This window comes from Lissotriton helveticus, chromosome 2_2 (genome assembly GCF_964261635.1).
Source record: "Lissotriton helveticus chromosome 2_2, aLisHel1.1, whole genome shotgun sequence".
Taxonomy (NCBI): domain Eukaryota; kingdom Metazoa; phylum Chordata; class Amphibia; order Caudata; family Salamandridae; genus Lissotriton; species Lissotriton helveticus.
This window is the reverse complement of record NC_136060.1, coordinates 378,187,761-378,210,618: the sequence shown is the minus strand read 5'-3', so window position 1 is coordinate 378,210,618 and position 22,858 is coordinate 378,187,761. Positions and strand designations below refer to the sequence as shown.

General features: G+C 45.0%; 1 protein-coding gene across 2 annotated transcripts in view; it reads left to right on the top strand.

Annotated features, from left to right (window-relative positions):
- Positions 1–22,858, top strand: part of FAM193A (family with sequence similarity 193 member A) — a 542,579-nt gene that overhangs the window by 65,551 nt on the left and 454,170 nt on the right. For both annotated transcript variants that reach the window (XM_078678579.1, XM_078678578.1), the window contains exon 2: positions 5,470–5,535. In XM_078678579.1, coding sequence (XP_078534705.1) covers positions 5,470–5,535 — 66 coding nt within the window. The remainder of the gene's footprint in view (positions 1–5,469; positions 5,536–22,858) is intronic.

Below are 22,858 nucleotides of genomic sequence, written 5' to 3'. Positions count from 1 at the left end.
AACATGTTAGCAACCCTCCCAGGTAATTATTACTTTATGCAGGCCAATAGACCCCCAGGGAAAAGAGGAGGAGGAGGGGTGGCCCTAGTCCTCAAAAAAGAACTGTCGGACACTTCTATTGCCTCCTTTGAAATGAGCTCAGTCGATAATCTCACATTCAAACTAACATTTCCCAAATTTACGTTTGTGTGTATACTGATCTATAGACCCCCCTATCGCTAAAGGAGGGCTTGTCACTGAATTAGCTAACTATTTGACTCCACTTACCGTAGACTACGCAAAAATATTGCTAATTGGCGACTTGAATTGCTGGCCATCAGAGGAAGGGGGGAGTTGGGGTTCCAAAGAGCTCACTGACCTATTAACCAATCTGAATCTAGAAGGACATATAATGGAGTCCACCCACATTAAAGGACACACATTAGATCAATTATGGACCTCTGACTTCTCGGTCCACAACCTATTTGCACAGCCTTGAGCATGGTCTGATCACCATTTCATTAATTTTTCTATAAATGGTCTATCTATAGTTAAATCACTGAGCGACATGAAACTATTGACCAGAAATTGGAACCGTGTTCGACTACCTCAGTTCCTCCACACGTTGCAATCTACTCTTCCGCCCCTAACGAACAATGTTAATGAGCCGGAGAGAGCCATCTCCAACTGGCAATTACAAGCATGTGAGGTGCATGTCCCATTACAGAGGAAAGAAAGGTCCCTGAAGCGGCATGAAACCTCTAATTGGTTCACTGAGGAGTTAAAACTTGTAAAACTTAAAATGCGCCAGGTGGAACTGAAATGGCGGAGAAGTTATTCTCCTACAGAAAGGAAAATGTATGAAAAAGCACTTACTGATTACAAGGCTGCTGTAGTGGAAGCAAAAAAGGTCTTTTATTCTACCTGGGTACTTGGCTCTAGTAACAAATCCAAAGATATTTTTAAAAAAGCTTTCTAGCCCTGGCTGAATTATTCTGGCCATTACCCCTCCCAGGTCTTATGTGACGAGTTGAACACTTTCTTTATTGAAAAATTCAAGGCCATCCAGAACTCTATCTCCTCTAGCCATCTGGAAATGGAAATCACATAAGCAATATGAAAATCCCATAACGATGTCCAGCTTTCAAAATATTACCCTAGATCGGCTGGAAGAACTCAGAAACCAGATGCAATATGGTTCCCCTGATGACCATTGTCCTGCTAGGATACAAAAGAACTGCTTTCTCATTTCCCGGCTACCTTTCTCTCTCTTCTAAACACCTCCCTATAGCAAGGGGTAGTCCCACGCGCCTTCAAAGAGCAGTGTTAGTCCAATTACAAAAGAAGGCTGGAGTAGACCCCAGCCTCCTGAGCAATTACAGACCTATCTTGCTCTTCCCTTACCCGGCTAAATTGCTGAAGGCACATGTTGCAAAACTTCTTTGCCCCTTCCTCGAATAATCTAATTTCCTGGATTCTCATCGGGCAGGTTTTATGACCTTCGCACTCTACCGAATCAGTTACCTTGAATGTCGATCTGAAGGAAGGAGCAGATAGGTGGTGTACAAAGGCCTTGGTACTACTAGACCTGTCCACTTCATTTGATACCGTGGATCACTCCATCATAACGGACAGAATGGCAGCGGCAGGTCTGAGGGGCATGGCTCTGGATTGGATGCTCTCATTTTTAGGGTAACGCACCCAGTCCGTTAAACTGGCACCCTTCAATTAATCTCGGGTCAACACCACTTGTGGGGTACTTCAAGGGTCATCTCCCCCCCCATCTGTTCAATATATATATATCTGTCCTCTGATTCAAGCTCTTTAAAAAAGCGGAGTGAAGGTATATAACTACGCAGATGACATGCAGCTGATTTTCCTGATTGATGAAACAAATGACTCCTGGGATTTATTCCAACACACTATGCTTTTCATCATAGAGTGGATGACTCATAATTATCTCAAACTAAACTCTGACAAAACAAAGATAATTATCTCTAACAACAGAATAGAACAGTGGACACCTTCACACTGGCCAGCTGCACTGGTTACCCCACCTATACCCAAAAATTCAGTCAAAATTCTGGGCATCAAGATAAATGCTAATCTATCCATGCAGGAACAGATTAACCTGGTTTTGTCCGCATGCGTTTGTCAATTGAGGACCTTTAAGAAAATGAGTAAATTTTTCTCCAGGGAGGCAAGCATAGCTATTATGCTTGCTCTGATAATGTCCCGACTGGACTAAGCCAATGCCATTTATTTGGGGCTCCCTGCTAATCAAACTCACATGCTACAGCTTATGTAATGTAATGTAATGGACACTTATAACGCGCTGCTACCACTCCAAGGAGTATCTTGGCGCTTCACAACCCAGATGGCGGAGTTGGATAGGGAGAAGAAGTCCTAATTTCTACACGTCCACTACACTAAGGTCCTACACAGAGCGTCAGGCAATGAGAAAATCCAGGTTTTCAATGCTTTCCTAAAGGGGGCTTCCTGGGAAAAAGACAGCAGGGAGAGGGGAAGTTTGTTCCAGGCCTTGGTGCCTAGTACAAAGATGGATTTGCCACCCTTCGTAGCCAGTTTAAAGCGAGGGGTAGTAAGTAAATTCTGGCTAGCAGATCTCAGACAGCGCACTGGGTGGTATCTTTGGAACCCCTTTCGTAAGTAAATTGGGCCACGTTGGTGGAAAGCCCTGAAGGTAATCAAGAGAAGTTTAAACAAAATTCTCTTTCCTATTGGCAGCCAATGTAAGGTGTTCAGGGCTGCAGAGGCTGATGATCTACGGGGCAGACGCAGTACGAGGCGGGCAGCCGCATTTTGGACCATCTGCAATTTGTGGAGCACGATTTTATTTGCTCCAGCATAAAGTCCATTGCAGTAGTCCAGCCTAGAATTTATTAAGGCCACTGCGACTGTTTTCCTCGCCGACAGAGGAAGAAGATCAAAGAACTTCCTGAGTGCTTTGATGATTTGGAAGCACATGCCTGCCACTGCTACAGCCTGGGGTTTGAAGGATAAGCAATTGTCAAATTTTATGCCTAGATTTCGGGCAGATACAATTGTGTTGGGTGGGGCTTCAGCATCTGATGGCCAGCATGCTATGGGAGAGAAAGGGTTATTGATCCCTATGGGTAGGATTTCCGTTTTTCCGGCGTTGCACTTTAAATGGTTGTTGTTCATCCATTTAAATGTTGCTGCAAGGCAATCTCTGAGGTCTTCTTCGGCACCTGGTCGCTCCCTGTCCAACACCAAAATCAGTTGGGTATCGTCAGCGTATGAGATAGAACTGATCCTGAATGACGCGATCAAGTTCATCAGAGGTGCCATATATAGGTTGAAAAGGACAGGGCTCAAACTAGAGCCCTGTGGCACCCCTGAGCTGACGTTTTTGGCCTCAGATTGATATGGGCCAAGCACTGTTATTTGGCGTCTGTCAGTGAGAAAATTCCTACACCAAGCCAACACCTGTCCTCCCGCCCCTGCGGCAGCCAACCGGTCCAATAAGATGTTGTGGGACACGGTATCAAAGGCTGCCGACAGGTCAAGTAGGATAAGGACAGCCTGTTTTCCCTGGTCCATTGCTGCTCTTAAGGTTTCAGCAGTGTATAGTAAAGCTGATTCGGTAGAATGTTCTGACCGAAAACCTGACTGATTCGGGTGGAGAACGTTATTCTTCTCCAGGAAGTTAGTCAGCTGACTATTGACAAACTTTTCAGTCAGTTTGGATAGAATGGGTAGCAGGGAAATTGGGCGTAGGTTGGAAAGGGTAGTCGGATCGGCTAGGGCCTTTTTTTGGAGTGGCTTGACAGCTGCAAGTTTCCAATCATTTGGGATACTTGCTGTTTCTAGAGAGGAATTGATGATACTGTTAATCATAGGATTAACCATCTCTATTAAGTGGTGCAGCACCGGAGGGGGGCAGGGGTCAAAAGGGGAACCTGATTTGCTGGCTAATATGGCTTATCCAAAATCAAGCGGCCAGGCTAGTCTTTCAGCAACCGAGACACTGCCACACTAAGCCGCTTATGAAGCAGCTTCATTGGCTTCTTGTGACGCAGCGGTCCATGTTTAAAACCGGATGCATGGTCTTTAACGCACTTCATACAAAAGGCCCCAAATTCATATCCACTAAGATCTCTAAATATTTACCCAAACGGAATCTCAGATCAGCCACTATGAATATGCTGACTATTCCGAGATTCAAGCGAAAGAGAATGGGTGGCTCTCGTTTTTCGGTACTTGGCCCCACACTCTGGAATTCCTTTCCAATAGAAATCAGATTAACACCTGAGTATACCAGTTTTAGGAAAAAACTGAAAACATGGTTACTCACTCTAGCCTACTGATAGAGCCCCGGAGGACAGCTCTCTCTCTCCTCATAGCGCCAAGAATTCGTTGGTATACGTGCGCTTAATAAATTCCCTAAACATAACCATATCACAGAATTTATGCAGAATACTCTTGGCATACAAAGAGCAGGTTCTTTGGTAGCAGTACTGTCTAGATACCCAAAAAAGAGATCTAAATTGTTGAACTCTCGTACTAAAAAATATAGTTAGCAACACAACATGCTTTTAGCATATTTTTGTTTCAGAAACAGTCATTTAAAACCGTATTTTTTAAATGTTTTCATAATTCTAAGGTGGCAGGCCGTCTCTACTGTCATGCCAGTTCCAGGCCAGGTAGTTCTAAAATGCTGCAATCAAAGTCTGCAGTCATCCCTCTGCTACGACTCTCTGCAGCGCCTTGAGCATCACTTGTTTCATATGGGGAAATCACTCATTGCGGAAGCCTTAAATGCAAGATAATGGGTGGATGTCTGGGAGCGAATAGGAGACTTGTCTACTATCTTGGTTCCTCCTCAGTTCTACTCCTTTCTGTATTTTTTTTTTATTATAAGCACATTTTCTTGGTTTTGCTTTTTCTACCTGCTTCCTTGTTTACTCAATTCTTTTTTTTTTTTTTTTTTATTGTGTTGTCACAGACTTGTGTGAGGAGCTAGCAAGTGCATGCATTCATTGTATAAATAGCATCTAGAGCTTCCAGGAAGTCTACTAGTCCAATTAGAAGCAGAGTAAATTTAGTTACGTTCCTCATTCAAAAAATAATTTCCTTCTGAAAAGCCTATGCACTTTCATTTCTATCGGATGTGTAACATGGCTAAGATACTTGAAACATCTCCAACACATGGGTGAAATGTTAATTTTGTCTGGATGCCGCAAGATATCTTGAGTAAAACATTTCATGGGAGTGTTCCTTGTTTTGATATCATGTGGATGAATTGTGTGCCCTCCACTAAATAGGATTGAGTTTCTTATGTAGCATTTGTTTTTAACTCTTGAGCTTTCATATTGTGTAAACAGACCATTGTTTGTCTGCTTCATAGTATAGTGCTGCAGCAACTAATTACGTCCGATCTGTTATGATTCGCTGAAGCAGACCTCTTCTGAAACCTGTTAACTTTTTTTCTTTTTTCCTGCATAGGTTTCAATAAATGGTACACAGTTTATGGATAGATCCATTGGCTCGGATTTCACCAGTGTTTCTCAGGTAAGAAACCACCTGGTTTTGCCTTCTGGAACAATAAAAACCATTGTAGCATAGCACTGTACTTGGTAGAAGGTTGATTTCAAAAGCTTAAGATTTTTAACCACTATTCAAATTCTAAGTCTCGGTTACAAAAAAAAGTGAAGTCCCTCAGTAAAGAGACTATTGACCAATATGAGTCCTAATGAGCATGTTGGGATTATTGAAAGAGGGGCTTAACAACCAAACAGTATGCAAATTCTAATCGTGACCTGAATTGACTATGGGACAAGGAGTTTATCTTTCGAAGTTACCGCCAAATCCATAATTGTCCCTTCATCTGATGACATGGTAGCCGCTTATTGGCTTACATAATTCATTTATGCCACCACAAATGTCTTGGATTCTTCGCTATTAGGGACCCTGTCATTGCAAGAATGCCTAAGCATCATTAGAGAACACTGGGCCTTAACTGGTCAAGCACAAAATTGGGTAGAGAGTGGATTGAGCAGGTTGTGTGTGTCCGTGATATATGTTAGTAATCAATGTACAAGAGCTTCCTGCAGTTTTCATTGGAATCTCTGCCCGTGATGTACTAAGGCAAGTAATTTGGAGTAGTAGGATCTGGCCGGAATTACAGATACCACACCAGTTGATGGGGATGTCCCCACACTTTCCATTATGAAACTGAAACCTCTATCCATATGGGTAGTTAACGCAACTCCAAATTGGCAGATTGGGACATACAGCAATTGGGATCTAATATGCTTACCCTTAATAGATCCAAAGAAAGTCAGTGTGCCTCTTGCTGCGTGGGCTGGCTGTGAGCATCCATAATAGTGTGGGGATTAGCCATATATTCAAGTATTTCATTGCAGCAGCACAGCGGTCAGATACTTGAGAAGTTTAGGAACCACCAACCCATACCTAGTCAAACTACCTTCTAGAGTGGTTTACATATAGATGTGATGTTTTTGAAGCAAGAAACAAAACATTGATTAAGTTAGAGCTTTAAAATTGTAACTATTTCAGGGAGAGCAACCCTTTCTCTGCTGATGAGGAAATTGTATCAGTTTATCATTTTTATTTTTGTATAACTGCTTCTCATTGATCGTTTACCTTTCACAAAAATACCCATCAAGTCATGTAGGAAAGTGCCCCTTTTTGCATGGTTGCCCCTTATATCTAGATAGTTTTGCCGGATACATGATGCCAACTTTGACTGAATGGGTGCTGCGACCCTGCTAACCAGGCCCTGGCACCTATGCTCTTTCCTAAAACTGTACCTTTGTAGCTACAATTGGCACACCTCTGGGCTACCTGTAGATCCCTGGTAGAAGGTACCCCTGATGATCGGAGAGGGCCTCTGAGGGCTGCAGCATATATTATACCACCCTCCAAGACCCCTCACCTTAACACCCCCACCCTGCCAATGGAGACTGGGTGTTTTGGGGCAGATCAAACTAAAGAGTCAACATGGCACACGCCCCTGTTTTCCATGCCCACCAACACTGCCTATAGCATGGGTAGGTTACCCCTCCAGCAGGCCTTACAGCCCTAAAGATAGGGTGCACCATACCCAGGTGAGGGCATAGCTGTAAGATCACTATGCCCCTACAGTGTCTGTGCCTTTCACAGACATTGTAAGTGCAGTGAAGCCACTTTTAATGCATGGGCTGGGATTTTGTCAATGCGAACTCCACAGCTCCATGATGGCTTTACTGAAGTCTGGTATAAAACTTCCCATCACATTAAACCCACACTGATTCCAGTGTGGAATGTAATGAAAAATATACTCCGAGGGCATCTTAGAGATCCCTTCTGAAAAACGACCAACCCTGGTGTGGTTCCTGACTGGCTCCCAGCTGTCTGCCACCACCAGACATGTTTCTGGATCCCTGGGTAGAGAGCCCCTGCTCTCTGGAGTCTGGAAACTAATTCTGGGCAGACGTGTCATGCCTTCTCCCCTAGGAAGGGCAGGGTCCTCGAAGAGGAAGCTTCAAAGAACTGCTACCTTTTGTTAGCTGCCCACAGCCTTTTGATGCTATCAGCAATTGGCTCCTATTGGTTCTGACCCCCAGTTTGGGTGCGAGAACGGGCGGGAAAACCTAGCCAGGAAGGGATGTGTGCCCACCTTTGCCAATCCCACCCCTATTGGGGGGTGAAAGCCACTTTTTAGTCCTCGCCATCCTGGAGATGGAGGGACCCCTCTAATCAGGAAGAGGCCTTTGCCCCCTCATACTGGAGGGTGGCATACTAGGGGGTGTAAACACCCAGGGAAGGGACCCATTGGTCCCAACCCGCAGAGTTGGACAATGACAACTACTTCGTGCACCAGTCCTACCGGCCTGTCTCCTGCTCTGAACCTCTGCTAGCTAAAGCCTGCATGTCCTGCAGCCAGCAGCGTCCAATAATTCTGGGGACCCTGAGGCCCCCCCACCCACTTGTATCTCACCCCATTGCCCTTTCAAAGCCTCAGAATTGGTTCTCGATATATTTAACCAAGCTGTTAGGTTCCCACCACTCCTAGTCTCTTTTCAGTCCTCCCGCACCTTAGAGGTTAGCCTGTGTTTCTGCATTCTTGCCATGGGCCCCATAGTTACTCAAATTTCCTTGGGTATCCTCGGGATTTGTAAACTGATTTCTCTCCCAACATACACCAGTCTCTGTTGGTCGCCCAATGTTCCACAATTGGGGCATTTCCACTACACGAGGTCCCTTCTGGCCACCATGAGGACTATGTTGCATCACAGCAGAGTGTATTCGGGCAGTGTCTGCTCTCCCATATTCCAAGGGTTGCCAAAGCCAGGTACACCGTTCTGTCTCCCACGGTAGACTCCCCGAACCAGTCGCCCACCCACTGACAGCCCAACAGCATATGTAGTAGTGTTCCTGATTGTCTACAGCCTCTCAGGCATATGTCTTCCCCATGTGGGGCAACGTGGTTCACGTTTAGTATGCCTTATGGAGGATTTTCAACTTTACCAGGCCTCAGCTTACTTTGATTACCACTTCCTGTGGATGTCGACATGCCTCACCCCAATCCTTGTCCTCTGGTTTACTTAGGTCTTTTTCCCACCAGTCTTTCAGTGACGTTAGCGAGGAGTAGCTTTGGTCAGCAGGATTCTGTAAATCTGGGACGCCGCACGTCTATGCAGTGGGGCTGCTAGTATTCGATATTCATGGGGATTTTCGTACGACACCTTACAGACTTTCTCTGTATACCCTGCTAGATGTTGCAGATATCTGTAGTGTTGGGTGTTAGCCAACTCATATTGGTTCTGGAGTTCCTCAAACAGAAGGAGCCCCTTGCACCCCCACTCCTCCCACAGCTTGTTGATCCCTATTCTATCCCATTGAGTCCACCCCTCTAGTTGTTGCAGGTCTGTGAGCATCCCAGAATCCAAAAGGGGCATCTCCAATGTTATCGTCCCCTCCTAGTGTCTTGGTAGCCTTCTCCCTGCGTTGGGGTGGACGCCAGGGGGGCAGGCGGGGGCCTTCTGGCACTGTATGGGTGTCTCGGGTAACTCACCCGGCTCATATGATATGGCTGTCTGCTTGGCTGTTTCCCTCTAGGACTCAAATGACCACCCATTAACTACTAGCAGTTGAGTTGCCCAGTAGTACAGTTTTATGTCGCCCTACGAAGGAGCCCCTGGTCAGTATTGGCAGGGCAATGTGTGGGGGCCTCCCCATCCCAAAGAAGTAGTTTAGTTGTCGTGGCCAACTCTTGGAAAAGGAGTACTGAATTGAGGCTTAACCAAAGCACACCTTATAAGTTCTATCTTTTAAGTCCTAGCTAAGTGGTTGCTTATTAAGAGATCAATCTACCCTCTATAGACAATAGAGCAAAAAATACAACAAACATAAACTCCAAGAATGAAGATCCAAGTAGTGCAAAGTAAATTCAATGTTAATCTTCTTCTGATTTCATCAATTCTTTATTAGTGTTAAAAAATTTCATATAAGATCTCCCAGCACGTAATTTGCCAACACGTGTTTCGTCTTGCACTAAGACTTTGTCAAGGCATAAATACTGTTGGGGAGTATCCCAATGTCCACTTGAGGTGCGCAGGACCACGAGTCTATCCAAAAGCAACGAACCAGAGTCAAGAAATCCTTATAAGATCCAAAAATACGATCCAGATATGCAATTATAGACGTGGATATTGTCCTCACGGTGATGCGTCGGGTCCCTACTGAGGTGTAGGGGATGCGTTGGTTCTTCTCAGCGAGGGGAGGTGATGCGTCGGTTTCTTACTGCACTTCCGTGGCGATGCGGCCCGCAACACCGTGATGCGATGAAACAAATATGGCGTCTTCTTCTTGATGCGACACGAGGCATGACCGCCTTGCGGCGACTCAATGATTCTTCGGAGCCGCGACAGATCCTGCGACCCGCTTCCAGGTGATGCCGCGGCGTCTGATGCAACGTCGATCCTCTTCGGCGATGCGAGGCGCTTCGGCAACGATGCAACATCTGCAGCGGCGACACTTTCACGCTTCTCCGATGATGCGTCTGGTGCAAAGTCGATCCTTTTCTCCGACGATGCAAGACACTTTTGTGTTGTGAAGCGGCAGTTCGGCGACACTTCTTTGTGCGTTGCGCTTCCAGCTCCTTGCGACACGCAGTCCCTCAGAAAGCCCAACATAACTGCAGGCACTTCCAAAGAAGTGGGTGAAGTCTGTTGTCCCTGAAACTTCAGCAGGAGGCAAGCTCTTTCGCAAGCCTTTGGAGATCCTTCACAAATTGAATAAAAGTACCACAAAGTATTTTCTTCTCTCTTTGGCAGTCAGGCAACCACTGCAGGCCAATCCCTCACACTTAGGGAAAGTCTCTCTTCAGTCACTCTGGTTCCTCGCCTCAGTCACTCTGGTTCCTCTCCTCAGCAAAGGTTTTTTCTTGTTTCCCAAAGTGATCTAAAATTCTGGAGTCTGGGTCCCCCTTTTCATACACAGTTTCTCTTTGTTCTCTGAAGGCAAAGAGGCCTTTGCCTAGTCCAAATGAGTTCTAGTCAGTCCTGGAGCACTTTGTTGACAAGACTCCTTCTTTCCTTTCACAATGTAGGGCAGGGACATCAGACTCACCACAGGAGGTGAAGCCAGTATTGTGGAGGGAAGGCACAGCCCTATTCAGGTCTCAGGTACAACTCCTCCCACCCATCTACATGCAGATCTCTCTATACAGCCCTGTGCTGACTCACCCAGTCTCCTGGAATCCCCCAGCCCCTATCACTCAAACTTCAGACAAGGAATACATAACCTAGCAGAGGCAGGCTTAGATGGTTTGACAAGAAAATACTTACTTTCTAAAAGTGGTATTTTCAAACACAATGTTAAAACCAACTTCGCTAAAAGATGCACTTTATCATTCTGAGTACAGGCATACTAAACTCTAATTTCTACCTAGTTCCCTGAGTCAGTTAGGATTATAAGATGTAATAATCAAACTGCCCATCCTGGCCTATGGGGAACAGTTAGCCTTGCAATAGTGAAAAACGAAAATGGCTGTAATTCACTATTGGGACATGCTGCACGCATCAGTGCACTGTTGCAGGGAATCTGCTCCTACACAGAACTGTGCACAGAGACCCAGGACCTCAGTGAATTGTGGTGGACCAAAAAACTCACCTCAGTACCTAGAAACCCTAACCAGCTAGCATCAGTGTCACATTAGCTCTTCGTCCTTTAGCAAATGAACCAATGATTAGACAACCCAGAACATGCCACTTATGTTATACTCAGGAATGGTGGGAAGCAAGAACACTCTTTCATTATACTCATACCAGTCCACATCAGGAGTAAAACAAGCATTTGCAATGCAATAGGTCTCGCATTACTTAAAGTTTGAGCTAATTACGTTGCATTAATTGGAACGTCAATAGCTAAAACTTTTAGTAATGTGACTTATTGCATTGCAAATGCTTGTTTATCTCTGCTGACCTGCCGAGGGTTGTTCCCTTATTTGCAAATGTCACGGCCTGGTTAATGTATTTCAAATAAGGGCTGTGGCACACATTGAGGATATCAATTATGCATGAATTTGTGTCCTTGAGTGTGTGTGCTGCTTGCCAATGCTACACGAAAATCAGACAAAAAATATAACCTGTAATACAGCCAAATAATTCCAATTTACACAATATTACTCTAGCTTAAAATGTCCCTGTGACATCACCTGCATTGTTTAGACAAGTGCCATGGGGGAGGCCCGAAGTAAGAGCTGTGAGTGGGAGACCAGGACATCCCCTTCCAGAACAGGCAAATGCAAGCTAATTTAAAAGATCAAGTACAAAAAAGAAAAAATACTGCTGCCTCAGAGGCATATGCTCGCATTAAAAAATGTAAAAAAAAATTAAACTTAGAAGCCGGCTATATGCAGTCATATACACACACACAATGACGTAGTTGCCAGAGCAACATTTACTAACATCGTCAGACATGCAACTTATTCTTGCACATATGCATCGATTCATCCACCCACTAACTCATTCTTGCAAGCACCCTCTCAATAATCTATGAAAACAAGCATTTGCAATGCAATAGGTCTCGCATTAACAAGAGTTTAAGCTACTGGCATTGTAAATGACCATGCCTTTTATTTATGTTTTAAAAACGAAATCAAAAATAAAAGGCATTGTCATTTGCAATGTCAATAGCTCAAACCCGCGTAAATGCAAGACCTATTGCATTGCAAATGCTTGTTTTTGTTTGTTTGGGAGTCCTAGACCAAGCCACTTAACATGTATTTATTCCTAAACATTCTCTTGCTTGTCCTAAACCTCCACAAACGCTTGGAGACCCAACATTTTATCTGATATGCATAAAATGTCAAAGGCGAACTGAGTGGAGGAGATACAGCTTTGTACAGTTTACATAAAATAACCACCGGAGCAAAACCCTGCTCTGCCATCAACACCAGATCACATGCCCTCTGAAACAGTAAACATGCCTGAGCAAATTTACCCAAAGAACACCCCTCGACTTTACAAAATTCTAGCATAACAAAAGCTCCTCCTCAACCCCCCTCCCCACAAAAAATAAAAGCTGGAGCAAATACAAATTTTCATTATGAAAAAAAATCCCCTACAATAGTTTTCATAATGAAGCAAACTAACCCAAACGTAGTGCCTGAACTAAAACCCAACAAACAACCGATAAGACATGAACCGAGCTTTAAAGACTAAGCACACAACATGGCCTTATTGAGCATAAATGCTCTGAGTCAACACCTACACCTCATCAGCTACAGAACCGAAGCCCATTACGTTGCCTCCAAGCAAGCTCCTCACCATAGGTTCTGGCTCTATAGAGGCTGCAGTGAATTTTAGAGAAAGAAGGTAAAGGACTACAAACCGTCAATGTGACCCACAATGAAGCAAAGCCACATCCTGCAGAGGAGCGCAGAACTTGGTTACAAAAAGGCAAAAAAAACAGCAATATGGTGTTTATCTAAAAGTACATTAAAATGCATACATTAAAATGCAGAGCATTTTGTGTCAGCCATAAACTTATCACATAAAATCTAACTTTTGCAAAAAAACAACTATAGATTGCAACCCGATTACTGCCCATCTTAAAATACACAACGATATGTAGAACAGTTTAGCATGAGCTCCATTAAAACATACCGAAGAGAACGGCTACATGAAAAACAAGACATAAACGTGCCTTACTCAGTTCCGTGGGGCGCTGATAACACTATCATAGCTGCCCCACCTCCTTCTACCTTATTGCACAGTGAGGTAAAAAGGAGAGAAACAATGGATACCTTTTTGGTGGCTATTTTCTACTAAGTGAAACCAGAAAACCTGCATTTATTGCGACTTTTTGCTTAACCAAATTGTGATCTCTTTTTTTTAGTATCCAATATGAAAGCAACTTTATATACGGGCAGGTCCCGAATACAAGCTGTACAAAACTTATTGTTGCCCTGTGTTTAAGAATCTGTTCCATATACAGGGTTAATGTGCTTTCTAGTTCACTAATGGTTCTCTCGCCCAGGATGGGGGTGAGGACACAATGGTTCTATGTTCATTTATAACAAGTCATAAATAGCGCGCACGCTGCCCTGGAGTGGCTCGGCCCGCTAGGGCCCTCCTACCTGCAGTGTCCCCTCCCCGTAGAACACCTTGTACCTTGCACACATGCTACGTTTTCCTCCTGTAGTGCACCGTTTGCTACCTCTTGTATTTTGTTTGCTCACAATTGTCACCTTTGCCTCATGTAATGTAACGTTTGCTTTTGTAATTTGTTCACTTGTAATTTTCTCATGTATCATTACTGTTCCTATTGTGAAGCGCTTTGACACCTTCGGGTAAAGTCTGTGCTATATAAAAACGCATACAATAAATAAGAATAAATAAATTAAAAAACTACAACTCTGCACTCAGTGCACGCCGACACAACACCGTGTCGTCAGAGCCGGGACCGCGTCACTCCTGAAGAGCAGCATGGAGGAAGTTATTCACCCGCAGGGCCAGGCTGTTGTGTATATAAGCTGTGTGCAGGAAGGGGCGCGTCCTGTTCACAGCTGTGCCACAACACACTACACCCCACGCGCCTGCTTCCCAAGGCAGAAAGGGGGTCTACTAAAGCGCAACATCGCACACTTAAAAAAAAAAAAAATGCGAAACAAAAAGCATCCGGCCCGTGAGGAGACCTGGGAGGGCGAGGGCTGCCCGCGCATGCGCTGTACGTGGATCTTTCATGTGTTCTGTGCGCGGCTCGTGCCCAGTGGCTGCGCTTGCGGACATGAAAATCCGCGGCACTTTAGTGAGTGCGGCGCGAACCACGCGGCTGAGGGAGGGGGCCGCCAAAGCGCCCAAGGAAAAACATATAGCAGAAGTCCGGCGGGAACCTACCCCGCCTACGTGAATGCTGCATGCTGCGGCCAAAGTAAGATTTCTTTCGGGGCTCCTGTGATCAAGACGGAGACTCACGCGGTGGTGCAGTAAGCCGCTGAAGACACAAGACCAATGCACAGTCCCCACATGAGCTAGTAAGTAGGTTGTGATGTACATTTAGAGCGCGTGTGCGCATTTTGAAAACAAAGAAATTATGTGAGCCTGGTGAGGACGTAAGGGGGACATGAGATGGGCACATCGCGCTACGTGCGTGTTCACCCACGCGTCCACATTCCGAGTCCGGCCTGCAGCCTGCTCGGGCCCATCTCCTGTCTCCCTTAAAACCCTTGAAAGCATAGTCGACGACTATAGGACTCGCTGGCGACAGCGCTTCGCGCTGCCTCAGCAGGTGCAAGACCTAAAAAGAGACACTGGAAAGGTTAAAATATTTATTTTGACCACGTGCTCTAAGATGCAGTATTTTTGCTAACATAAGCAGGCATATGATTAGGAATAATATGATCAGCATTGTTACAACTCCATAAAACACAGAAGGAGAAATCATATTACAATGATGGTGAAAACAGGTATTATAGCGCCTAGTAAATCACCCTTCCTTGCTAGGAATTATGTTTTATAAAATATAGAAGGTCTCTTAAGCTTGTGTGGGGGACCCCATACCTCTAAGATCAGCAGGAGTGAATCACATCAGGATCTGCCAAAAGCTCTTTCTCTATGGAAATGAAATTCTTCCAAGTGCCTGAAATCATGCTTACAGTGCAATATTAAAGGTGCCGGAATCACGTTGGCTTCAGCTACATGTATGTTATGGCTAAAACGTGAGCCGATCAGCCCGAACAACAGCTACTTTGTTATGATAACCTTGGGAGGCTTTAGCACTCACTGTGCAGACTAGGGTCGCGATGTAAGTCTAGGGATGCCGAAAACCAGCTTTTCTCTGAAGGAATTCACGCAGCCTAAATTACAACAAAAGTTATATGCAGTGTGCAAAAGCAGCAAAAGGAAAAATGGCGTTTAAACTTCTAATAAGCCTATGCTAACATGGCAATGTGCGCAACCAGGTTCAGCCCTCACTACAACCTCCCTTGATCGGAGAACGCACAAGAAGTGGGGCAGTTTTTAGAACGCAGAGTTCAAGTTCGAATGAGACAGAACCAAGTTCAAAATATCGCCAAATTGCATAATTGGGAGTAAAATCCGAATTGGAAACCAAAAGAAATGGAGAAACAAAAACGCAACAGGGGTATAGTCTATCAAAACCCTTATAATGCGTAGAAAAAAATATGTATCATTAGTCATTATGTGTATGAAGGAGGAAAAAAATGTCCACTTCAATCCAACAGCGTATAGGCACAGTACTTTGCAACAGCCTCCAATAGGAAGTCGTTATCGTCCGCAAACATTTCAGCCATCCAATTCAATAATGGAAAAGAACACACGTGTTCTTCAACTGTCTGAGCCTCTAGCACCATCAGGGGACAACTTGGGTGTTCTTCAAGATAACTGCGTGCCAGAAAATCATGGGCTGCAGTCCATATATTCCAATTTCCAAGGACTCCATGTGCCACTGTGCAGGCCATTATTCCGATACCAGAACAGTCTAGTTAATGAGCAACTAAGGGACTCATTAGTAGATCATAATCAGGGTTAGCAGACACCGTATTGCAGAGACACAAATCCAGAGCCCATTCAGAACTGCAATCCAGCCAGTGGAAAACTGGCTGCACGCATCTAAAGTACGAAAACCGGAAAGATAAACCATACGCCACACTCAAAGTAGCCAGAGGCTGCGATCCATAGTTTTCAATGATCCGATCACAAAGTTGGAGCAGCCGGGGCAGATTGTCGTGGGGCCCAGAATGTGCAACCATTTTGGAGCAAGCAAATTAACAGCAGTACATCGGCAGCCAAGGCAAAAATTAACGGGAAACCACCAAAGCCGCTGGAAAAAAATAGAATGAAAAAATGCTGGTATCACACCAAATATAGTTGGGAATGAAGTCACAAGGCCAGAACTTACTACTCTAAAAAAGTGTGCCAAGGCCGAGGTCGACGAGGCATTAAATATAGTGGGAATCAACGCTCCAAAATGCACGAAGAGATCCGTATTTAATAAGGCATGTACCTCAGTACGAGTATTAGCCACATGAAGGACGAATGTTTCACGCGCAGATGTAAGGGCGGCTTCTTTTTGAGACAAAAGGGCCCTTTATTAGACTCATCTTGTTGAACTCTGCTTTCAAGGTCGGAATCGAAGGCCAGATGGATATATCCAGCTTCCTATGTGGAGGAGGAAACGGCACATTCTTACAACAGACTACACGTTGGGAGACAGTCACTATGTACGGTATCCCTGCCAGCATACCACAGCAATCTTCATTATTTAATAACAAATAACTACCGTTTGCTAACAATGTGAAAGTAGGTGTAATTGCTGGGGCTGGTGTACCTTTTAAAATACAGGCCAAATTCGGTGCTTCCTGATTACAAGAACCGTGCAATTGTATAGTCCTACAGACTGAGTGATCTGGTGTGGAAGTGCACCTTTCAAATACACTTCCTTTCCTTCCCTTAAGCACCTATAGGTAAAGGGCAGAGACCAAACTTCATGGAGATATGTGCTACCTAATGGCTCATATCTGCCTATGGCATAGTGCTTCATGCATGCTCTGAATTTAAACAGTGGAAAAGGTGGAGTTATTAACCCATGAATAAGTCAAAGCGCAGAATTTGTTTCGGCCACAGAAAACGGTAAGGGTTCTAACTTTTGAATGTGCAATAGTGAAAATGTAGCATCTTTCGTAGACCTAAATTGTTGCTTAACATTCAAATTAAAGGGCAAAAATAGCGATGACCTGTTCATGTAGTCCCAAGGCACTTTCCCAGCCTTCAACGTTTGTAAAGTCCATGCAAACTGCATAATAGAACGCAATTGATTTTGACCATGGTACAAAACTGAGACTTCATCTTGCACAATATCAACAACAGAAGAAACAATATTATCTAATGTGTAAATTCGGGAAGAAAGTGTGTTAATGCTGTTATCTACAACGGCAAGCACTTTTTCTAAATTAGCTTGATCAATAGCTCTTAACCTAGAAGCAGCTTCAATTTGGGACAGTTTCCAAACTTAGTTGTAAACCGCATTAATCCACCTTTTGGACCTGCCTGCTGCAGGACCTTTTACAAAGTCATTCAAATCAACATCGTCAGTCAATTTAGACAGATGAAGCTTAACTGACGCTAAAGTGTAGTGTTTGAGCCAGTTCTGACATAGCTTGCCCACAGAATAGGTAGTGACAGAATGGTCACTCTCAAAATGGGGATCCACCCTAACCTGTGTATAGCCAGGGGCCAAACCCAGAAAACTATGCTGGCATGAATCTGCACATTTTTGCCATAACAGCCAATCTTGGGGATCCAAACTGGAAATGTTAAAAGATGAATTTAGTAGCAGAGTCTGTAAATCACCAAGGGATCTACTGGTGTGATTGTTCCAACTGGGGCATTCCCCCAAAGTAGGAATAGAGGGAGCATTTAGTTTTTTAGACATAGCCAATCCAAAGCAGGTGGTTTGTGAAATAGTCGAATTCAGAAACAACATATGGTTCGGGATGAGACATGCACGATGCAAAGCCTCAGTGCCTTGCACTTGCCACTTTTTAGAACCCCAAACAGATTTAAGATCAATAGCATCTTTCCACAGCTCATAGCCCCCAACAGCCAATTGGTCAATAAAGGACTTGGAATATAACAATTTTGTGTGGGTAAGTCTAACTTTGGAAGAGGACTTCTCAGTCATCTTAAAATAAAATGCTTCATGGTTTGATTGATTAAAATCAGTAAAGTAAGTAGTCCGGGAAGAATGAAATTACAGAGTTCTCTAGGCGTAACGGAGGAGCTACTCATGCCGTTTGTAGTATAGCGTTGCGGTCACGACAGTTGGTGGAGTTGGGTTCAGCACTACTGATTTTCGAATGGCACCAGTGAATCATGTAAGATACTTCTTTCGACAGTCGTTCCCTCATCTGTATTTATAATTTAGCCACCCTCGTCAATCATTTAGGTGCAGGGATGCTTTTGCTATCCCCTCCAGGTCATATTTTTACTCATTGTGACATTCAGGGGTATCATTAAGGCAATTTGTAGAGTCCGGTACATTTAAATTTGTGAAACAAACAAAAGGGCAATCCAAACTGTCTCTGGGTCAGTCCACCAATCTGACGTAGCAGCTTCAGAGCTTTCCAAAATGAGAAAATCTGGGGCCACGAGTAACCTGGGGTGGGAGAGAAGGGGGCGGGCTCCACTGTTGTGTCAATTAAGAGTAGATTATCGGGGACAGAGGAGAGAGGGGCCACAACCTCCAGTGTTCCTCGGTTCGGCATCCATGGGAAGATGCAGATTTGCCTTAAGCGGTGCAGCCACTCATCACTTCTAACATGCATCATCTTCCTCATCTGTCATCTCTGGCTCTCTCGGATGGCATGTCGTGTCCCTCCATATCTTCCCGTGCATCCTTCTCTGGGTGTTCCCAGAACTCTAGCACCTCTGCACACAGCCGCTCAGCTGGACGTTGTTGCACTCCACAGGCATCTTCCCTAATAAGGGCTCTCTTCTGCTCTAGCCCAAACCGTGACATCGAACCTCCACCCAAGTCTGAGCCGCTGGTTCCACCCCAGGTTTCCACGTCATTGCCATGCGTCTCTTGCCCAGAGCCAGGTGCCCACTTTCTGTGCCTGAGGTCTAAGTCCAACCCCAGTAGGCAGGTTTCCAAAGTGAAGGAAAAAAGTATGGCCCAGGGTTGTATTAAGTGTACATGTCATTGTCTTCCAGAAGGGCCGCAGCTGGGGAGAGCTCCAGGTCATGTGACAAAAATCTGCATCTATGAATGTACATCTGGGGCAGGTTTGTGACTCCCTTCCATACATGACCTACAGTCTGTGGGTCGGCAAATAGGTCCTGTGGACATAATTACATTGGTTTTATTTCAGCCATGTATTCTTGGAGACTTTCTTGGGGTATGCCAGGATTTTACATAACTCTGAGTCTGAGTTCTCACCTTCCCCAACAGTGCCTCCATCTCTCACCGATTGCCACTAGCAGTTTCCGAACCATTCCCAATAGCGACTTATAGAACCATGTCACCAGGTGTTGTGCAGTTCCCATAGGCTGTAGCGCTGCATGTGTCTTAGGTTAATTAGGCCCGACCAAAAGTCTCCAGCACTTCGTGTCATTGCTTCGTATGTAACAAATTGTCCGGGGGGGTAAGTCGTACTGGGTCACCAAATCTTCCAGTAGGATCAGAGTTCACTGCTAAGTCACCCACTCTCACTAGTCCAGCTTCCATCCAGGTGGCCAATTATACAACTGTAAAAAAGAAGAGTGGATCACCAGTGGCAACGCTGGTGCATAAAGTGGAATCCCCGCAATCCTGTTTTTTTATTTTTATTGATTTTACAAAGCAGTGAGCCAAACATCATCAAGCGATCAAAGGACATATAATCACGCAGCATGGTATTACATATTTACAGCCATCATAGGGTAATATACATCAACAGTGTCGAGCATCCATAAGTATCCTTGAATGACAACACATAGTGGACCAGTATCATTATAATAAGTCTCTAACGGTATGCCAATACAGATCATTTTCAGCATTCTTGTTTACAACAGATGTTTAGCGAAACGGTTGGTAATTTGTTATGTTAAATGTTATGTTAAATTAATTTGTTGAGCGCGCTAACACCATTAGGTTTCTTGGCGCTGTTCGGAGAGAGCAGAGAGAGACAGAACTAACATAACAGAAAAGCAGAAGTTAATAATAGGCCTCAGTGAAAAGATGAGTTTTAAGGGAAGATCTGAAGCTAGAATAGGGAGAGGCTAACCTAAGCGGGAGAGGTAAGGAATTCCAAAAGGACGGGGCTAGGAAGGAGAACCTAAGACCACCGTGTTTCTTCCGCTTGAATCTGGGGATAGATAGAAGAGCCATGTGGGAGGACCGGAGGGTGCGGGAGGGAACGTAATAATGATTCAATTCAATTAAAATATCTTAACAAAAACAGTTAACCAACTTCCCTCCCCTCCCTGCAAGCTCGGCCCTCAGTATCCAACCGTAGCATTCGTATATCAACCATATCCACAGGTGTGTGTTTCTCAGTTCTAAAGTCTGTCGTAGGTGAACTGCACAGTGCTGTTAACTTACCCAGCATAGCAGACTGATAATGTGAGGTGCTCAAGTGTCTTGTATCCTCGGAGCAGGCCCCCATGTGACAAACCCAGCACACCCTAGTAGGACACAATATCCATTGCAGCGTATTCTTCTAGCATTGCATACCAGATCATCGAGATCAGTGTTTTCCTTAGGCCTCTGTATTCCTCCCTTTTCAGTTCTGTCACCTCTGCTTTACCCCATCTTACCATTTCTGTGTGGCATTCCTGTAAGGACGGGGCCCTAGGGGCCATCCATCGTGTGGTTATGGCTCTCTTGGCTAGAAGGAGTGCAAGGTTAGCAAATCGTGAGGTAGAGCTGTCCTTCTTTTCACGGGGTCCCAGACCTAGTATGCAGTATTCCAAGGTGTCATTCAGGTGTACTGGAGCCACCGCCGTCAAGATTTTGCATACCGTCGCCCAATAATGTCTCAGTCTAGGGCAAGCCCATACCATGTGTACTAATCCCGTGTCAGGTGCTTGGCAGTGCAGGCATTCATCAATAGTCCCTGGAAACATAGGGCTTAGCCTGTGTGGGGTTAAGTACACCCTGTGTAGCAACATCACTTGGATAAATTTAAATTTACGAGAGACCTTTTTGGGGAACCCCACTATAGTGTCGCATTCCTTGTCTGTGAATGCATGGCCCACATCCCCTTCCCGCTTAGCGGCTGTAATGAGATCGCTCTCTCCTCTTGAATCCCGCGAGTTAGCCATTTTGTCAGTCGAGCCCCATTACCCATTAGGTATTGCATGTTAAGCAGTGTGTTCGTGGGTGATTCTGTATCTTCGGGTGACCATGTGATGCGTATATATCTGGTAATATGTGCATGTAATAGGAACAACATATCGGGGGCACCATGTACGCGTACAAACGTTTCATGTGACATTAGTACACCCTCTGTAAAAAAATCTCCTAGTGTGATAATGCCCGCCTCAGTCCATGCCTGTAGGGCACGGTTAGAGGTTAGTCCCGAACGTGTGGGGATACCCAGCAGCGGAATGGTTATTGTGTCACTTATTGGCGGATTCCAGTGTACCTCACTGCACACCGCCAATAAGTATTAGCTAGTTTCAATAAGTAGGGTGTTGACGTTAGCAGGGGGGCTTGTGGTAGTAAGAGTCTGTGGCTGATCCCCTTTCTCTATCTCGCGATGTCATATCCAGCTTGTGTAAATTGCGTCCTGCAAGTCAGTACGCCAGCCACTGCAACTGGCTAGCATAGCAATACGCACGCAGATCCGGCATCCCTCCTTCTTTCGCCCCGTACCCCATATTAGGTCCGTCACTAAAGAGTTCAATACTTTAAAGGATCTCATGGCGACAAGTAACGGTAGGTTAGTGAAGAAGTAAAGGAGCTGCAGCAATAGCACCATTTTCGTGATGGCCACTCTGCCCGCCACCGAAAGGGGGACCCAGAACTGAATTTGGGATTTGAGATGCAATCGCACGCCCTAGGTTACCTACCTGAAGGTCTGAGGTATTGCGATAAATTTGTATACCGAGGTATTTAAAGGTATCCGGTGCTATTTGGAAGGCCCAGGGACCGAACCGAAAGTGTCCGCTCCTCTCAGCGCTGTCAAAGAAATATGCGTACGACTTTGCAGCATTGATGGCCAGGCCACAAAGACCTTGGAATGACTCAAAAATGGAGGGCATTGGATGGGGATCAGCACCCATATCCTTAATGTAAAGTATGAGATCATCCGCATATGCTGAGACAGTGTGGAACGTACGACCACGCGTTATACCCTAGCAGACTTCGAAAGTATGGAGTCTGTGTAGAAGTGGTTCCAACACCAGTTTGAACAACAACGTGACAATGGGCAGCCCTGTCTTGTCCCCCGAGCCACTACATATTGTCCTGAGATGTGCCGACCCGTGCGGGCTCGCGCCGTATTGTTCGTATACAGTAAGCGCACCCATGCTATGTATTCATCCGGTATGCCAAACTGTGCGAGAGCATAGAACATATAGTCCCATCGTAAGGAGTCAAACGCCTGCCTCAGATCAAGGGATATACAGCCTTCCATATTTCCCATGTCACGTGTGCCTAACATAACTTGGTGTAGCTGTCTGATGTTGAGTGCTGTGCTCCGACCAGGTACAAAGCCACATTGATCGGAATGTATTTGCGCGACAATAAACTGGTTAAGGCGAGTGGCCAACAGCTTACTCAGGATTTTATAGTCCGTGTTGAGGAGTGACATTGGCCTATAGCTCTAAATAAGCAAAGCATCCCTCCCGGACTTTAATTGCAAAACCACTAACGCCTG